The sequence below is a fragment of the Egretta garzetta genome, unplaced genomic scaffold (genome assembly GCF_000687185.1).
Source record: "Egretta garzetta isolate BGI_Z169 unplaced genomic scaffold, ASM68718v1 scaffold11, whole genome shotgun sequence".
Lineage (NCBI taxonomy): Eukaryota > Metazoa > Chordata > Aves > Pelecaniformes > Ardeidae > Egretta > Egretta garzetta.
Window position 1 is genome coordinate 2,951,295 of NW_009258621.1, and position 5,362 is coordinate 2,956,656.

The window sequence follows — 5,362 nt, forward strand, 5'->3', positions numbered from 1 at the left end:
GCCCAGGGTGCTGCGGCTCCATTAGGTGGGGCGGGATTGAGCCCCCCAGGGGGCTGGGCTGACTGTGGGGATGATGGGGACACTCCTGGACTGAGACATCAGCTCGGGAGATGGCAAAGCACTCAGTGGGAGACAAAAGGATGACAGAACCTGGTACCACCACATCACTGCAGGCTGGGTTTGAGTACATCAATACAAGCCTGGTTTGACCACCTTTTACTGCCACATTAAAAGCTTCATGCCTTCCTAAGGGAGGCAATTCTAAATCCCAGTGCTGATTTTAGCCTAATTTTTGCATTTTAATCTTGTGTAGTTACTTGTGTAGGCACTGTCTGTAATCCAACCTTGAGTAGAAATGAACCTGAGAAAAAAGGCAGCTGCCTCTTGCAGTTTGTAATTTGCTTTGCATTTAATTCAGCTGCTGCCAGCCCAGTGCTTACAGTCCACCCCACCCCCAAAAAACCCATAACAAATAGTAAAAGAGCTAGGGAAATCCAACTTAAAAATCTATGTTGTAATTAAAGTGCTTGTCAATTTAGGGTAAGGCTTTATCTCGCTTCCGAAGATGTAATTAAGAAATACAGAGAGGGCAGTTGTGTGTGTTTGTAACCTGGGACTCCGATTCAGTCGGGCATGTTAAGCTCTGTCCATCTCCAAATGCAGGAGGACCCAAGCCCCATGTGAAGCTCGTGACCCACAGTCCGCTTCTGCAGCTCTGGCTGCTGGGTCAGGTGGGGCAGCTGCAGTTGGGGTGAAATCCTCGTCTGGTCCTGGCCAAGCTCCTCTGGTTTGTCCCACCGAGAAAGTGGGCTTCAGCCTCACCAAGCACTCAGGTTGCCTTGCATGTACCTGCACCCTGCTGCTGCTCAGGTGATGAGGGGAACCCACCCATGGCTTGGCCACCAGAGCCTCTTCCTTCATGGGAGGCGCTGCAGCTTCATGAGAAGGTCAAAGTTGTGAGCAGTGAGCAGAAGGTCCTCCAGGCCCTATGGATGCCTGGAGAGCAAGCGGCTGGCCAGGAGAGATGAATACAGGTGTTATGGACACTTGGATGTATATCCCTAGTACACTGATAAAGGCTATTACCATTTTTCCAAGTAATTCTTTCACTGAGGATGAAGAAGTATTAGACCAAACCATGTCATTTATCTGTTTAAAAAAGCTATTTTGACAAAGACCTGCTTACAGCGCTAGGAGTACATTTTATTTTTTTTTTTTTTTTTTTTTTTTCAGTAATAAATCTTTCATAAAATTAAGGCATTGACATTACATCTCTGTTAGGGTAGTTTACTCCCCACAGTAATTTTGGCTTAGTTTGTTCTACATGGAGTGGTATTTTAATCATCCTTTCAGTGCTTATTGATGAGGGTTTGCTGCAAAAGATGAGAAGATTAGTTTAAAATTATCCCTTGTGAATTTAAAACAATAACAAGGAAGTGAACACAGTCTAAAACAAATTAAGAAATGTAATAGACTTAATAAAAGGCTGCTATTTTATTCAATGTACAAAATGACTGCGAGACTCGCTGTGGTGGGGCTACACATACTCTTATCAAACTATGGTTTAGTTATTTTTTTTAAATTGAACAGGCACAAATCTTCCCACCTCTAAAGGTAAATGATGAATGAGATAAATGGTTTGTATTTTGTCCAATAACAAAATGCGTTACCTTGACTCAAGCATTGTATAAAAACTGTGCCTCATTCCTGTACCCATCTCCTAGGAATAATTTGCATTTTCTCACCTCCCAGGAAGCCCCTGCTTTCAAAGCCTTCCTCTCATCAACTCTTGGCTCTTCCTCAGCGTGTGAGGGTGTAGCTTTCTTCAAAGATTAATTAACTGTCAGGTCAGAGGGAGTGGAGTATCTTCCTCGGACACCAGGATCCCTGCAATCCTGCCAGGATACAAAAGGGCATCCTTGAAGGCTGAAATTACAGCTTCAACCAACCAACTCTCTGGGGTTTTTTGACTACACATGACAGTCTCCACCACTAGCATTTATGTTAAGTGGTAATCAGCTAGACTGAAAAAACATCACGGTGCCAAAGTCCTTCGATGGCTGAGCTGTCTCAGAGGTTCCAGACCTTAGCCAGACGCCACTCAGTGAGAAACCTGGTAATCACATGCTAAAAAAAAAATAAATCCACAGGGCATTTTTGCTAGTCATTCCCAGGCACTGAAGAAAATGTGTATTTTAAGATAATATTTCAGCTAAAAAGCTTTTTTCTAAGGTGTGAACTGAATAGTTACATGCAACTGGTCCTTCAAGAGCGCTGGTGACGGAAGAAGCTGAGGTTTTGAGTGTGTCTGCTCCGAGAAGCAGCAGAGAGCCAGGCATGGCGGCCAGATAATTTCTTGGGTTCTGTCCCTAAATCCCTGGGTGGGGATGGGGGTTTTGCGTGGGTTTGTTCTACTCCTTTTGTCTTAAACCGCGGCCGCATGTTGCAGTGTCTTGCTAAACAGCAGCTGGACGCAGTCCATGTATGTGCATGCACTGATACATACATAAATGCATATTAACTTGGCATAAACCGTTCTGGGTCTGCTGTTATCACTCTTGCTTCGCCAAGTTACAAAAGCTGGCACTTTGGCCTGCTGCAAAATTTGTGAGGTTTGCTAAACTCTTCAGTACTGCTTGGGATTTAAGGCCCTATTTGAGTGTAAAATGTGATTAGTTCCAGCGAAGTGACTTTTTATCTGGCTGATACACCTTTCTTTCAATTCAGTTGATAAATGCGCAGCGTTAGCTTGGTCACAGGCATTTCGCTTGTGATCCGAGAAACGCAGCCGGTGGGACTTCTGATGCCGATATAAAATGATTCGCTCTTTCCGCTGCCTATTGGCCATGCGGTTGCTGTTTTATACCGAACATGGATGCAGCGAGGCACGGTCTCTGGACAGCGTGAGTGGTTAGAGGTGTCACTCCTCACGCTCACAGTCCATCTGGACGTTTTGGCCGGGGAAGGATGGTCGTCAGCGGAGGAGTGGGAGCTGGGGAGAGCAGCAGCATCTCTGGTGCTCCCTGTTCCATCTGCAGGAGAAAACTTTTAGCCATGCCCTTTGCACCTGGGTTCAAGTATGGAGCTTTGCTTTGGTGTAATTATATCTATTTACTTTGTGTGGGCACTGCGAGGCTCAATTAAATGTTTATGTATATGCTTTGAGAGGCTCGTATGGAAAGCAGTGCAGAAGAGCTACATGTTAATCCTTCCATTGATTCACAGTATCATGCCCTGGTGTTATTAATCATTTGAGGGCTGAAGCCCCTTCCATTTCATTGAAAGACAGTGCTCGTGCTTGTTAGGTGGCCAAACATCACACAACTCTAATGTCCAGCAATCTTGGTCCCCGTGGGCTGCAAGATATAGCATTGCAGTTCCCCAAAGCTTTCCCTTCGTTAGCTTTTCTGTAGTAATGCATAAAAAGAAAATATTTGCCACACATTCTGCGTGCTACTTGAATTTAATTATTTCTTCTCTGATTTGAACAGAAGGCCTATAAAGCGTGCTTGTATACTTTCGTGGAAGTCTTAAACTGAGAATCGGTTTTGCCTTATTTGCATAGCCTGCTGAGGACGGACCTCAGTGTGCATATGTTGACGGCAATAAGATGATCATTATCCAGCCAATGCCTCTTATACAGGTAGAGAGGTACGTCTGGATCAGCTGCGCTACTGCTGGGATGCCCCCAGGGTTTAATTCCCAAATTTTCATTTCCTCGCTCTATTTTCAGCTGCTATTAACTTTAAAAGCATTTTTTGCATAAGGAAGGATTATGCATGGCACTGACACCTTATTACTTGGCTGGGTTCGCCAATTGGCTGAAACTCAAAAGTCTTTACTAGTTAGGCTAAAACATTAAAAATGTCTTTTGATAAATGATCTGAAAGGAAAATCAAGCAGATGGCTTTTAGGCCCATCTCATGGTGCAGCTTTGCAGAGAAATAATAGTTTCAGTAATGAGTTATAGAGTTTTATTTAAATCACTATACTATTTAGTGGAAAGGGGTAAACCCGTTAGGGTTTTTTTGGGTGTGTTTTTTTTTTTTCCTCCTTTTTTTCAAATTTCTCTCCTTGAAGTGAACTGAAGCACACTTTGAAGTGCTGGAAAATTATTCTTTCCTTGTGCTTTGTAGTTGCTCCTTCAGTTTGCTGCTGTTGTCTCTGGTTTTGTATGCTGGTGATAGCCTCCAAACTTCCCACAGCCCGTTCCCTGACGGGCTCATTTGCTAGGTGTGTTGTAGGGGTGGTATTTATGTACCTCAGCCTGCTGCCTATGGCGAGCGATCTTCTCCATTATAGTGGGTTTATAGGGTGAATTACAGCTTCTGGGAGGCTTTGTGGAAAATTGCGGAATCTAAGTGTTTCTAACTGCCTCATTTGGCCTCCAGGGCGGATCAGGTAGGGGCAGGCTGGGATGGGCAGCTCCTCTCTGCATGTCTTGGGAGGGCAGGGGACAGCGGGGACCCCTTCTGCAGAGCACCAAAGCAGCCAGCATTTGCCTGTGGGCACAAATACCAGTGCAGATGTTCAGATCTAAAGGCAGAGAAGCAACAGCTGTGTAACTGGGAATTGGTGGTTATTGTATGAGACAGAGGCCGAGCTTTTGGAAGGGCAGGGCCTGAATTTTTGGAGTGCAGGTAAAGAGATGTGTTAGAGGAGCCGTGTTTTCTGTGTGTCTTTTACCACCCATCCCTAAGGAGCAAAGCCCTTTAACCTGTCTCCAACCAGGCATTCAAGAAATCAAATGTGAAGGGTTCTTGGCTACTTCTGAACGCCTAAGCCAAAGAAACGCTGGACTTGTAGGCAAGCTCCTTTTCTTAGTGATAACACCTTCTGCCTTGACACATACACTCAATGCTACACTCTTCATTAGATATTAGGAAAACCTTTGGAATAAATATTGGATGTAATTGTCCAGATGCTTTCATTTCTGCTTTTAGCAGAAAATTATGGCGCGTTTAATATGGGCATTTTTTTTTTGTTCAAGTGACAAAATGAGAAGGAAAGGTGTGTTTACTCCAGCACAGTACTGATTCATTATGGGCTGGAAGACAGATATCAGGCATGCCCATGCTCCAGCACAGTAAATGCTCGGGATGATGTCTTTGTTGTTGTCTTTTCATAAATCAATGCAGCATCATGTCATGAACTGGATGTGGAAACACTGAAGTGGCTTCCGCTGGGTGAGAGAGCTGAGTCCATAGTGTCTCAAAGAGTCTGAAATCAGAAAGACCAGAAACAGGGGCTCCAAGCTACCGGCAATTTGGCGTGTTGCAGGCACTGGCTCTTCTGCAGACCCCTTGTCTCAGGTGGGGGCATCGCTTCTCGTGGGAGCCAGTCCTGCATCTGCTGGACCACG

The 5,362-nt window shown here is 44.8% G+C and overlaps 1 protein-coding gene across 1 annotated transcript in view; it reads right to left on the reverse strand.

Moving 5' to 3' along the window:
- The window catches only part of LHCGR (luteinizing hormone/choriogonadotropin receptor), a 62,395-nt gene extending 59,547 nt beyond the window's left edge, over positions 1–2,848 (reverse strand). The window contains exon 1 of the mRNA XM_035903609.1: positions 2,710–2,848. Within this exon, the coding sequence (XP_035759502.1) occupies positions 2,710–2,848 (139 nt within the window). The remainder of the gene's footprint in view (positions 1–2,709) is intronic.
- Positions 2,849–5,362: the final 2,514 nt, after the last annotated feature.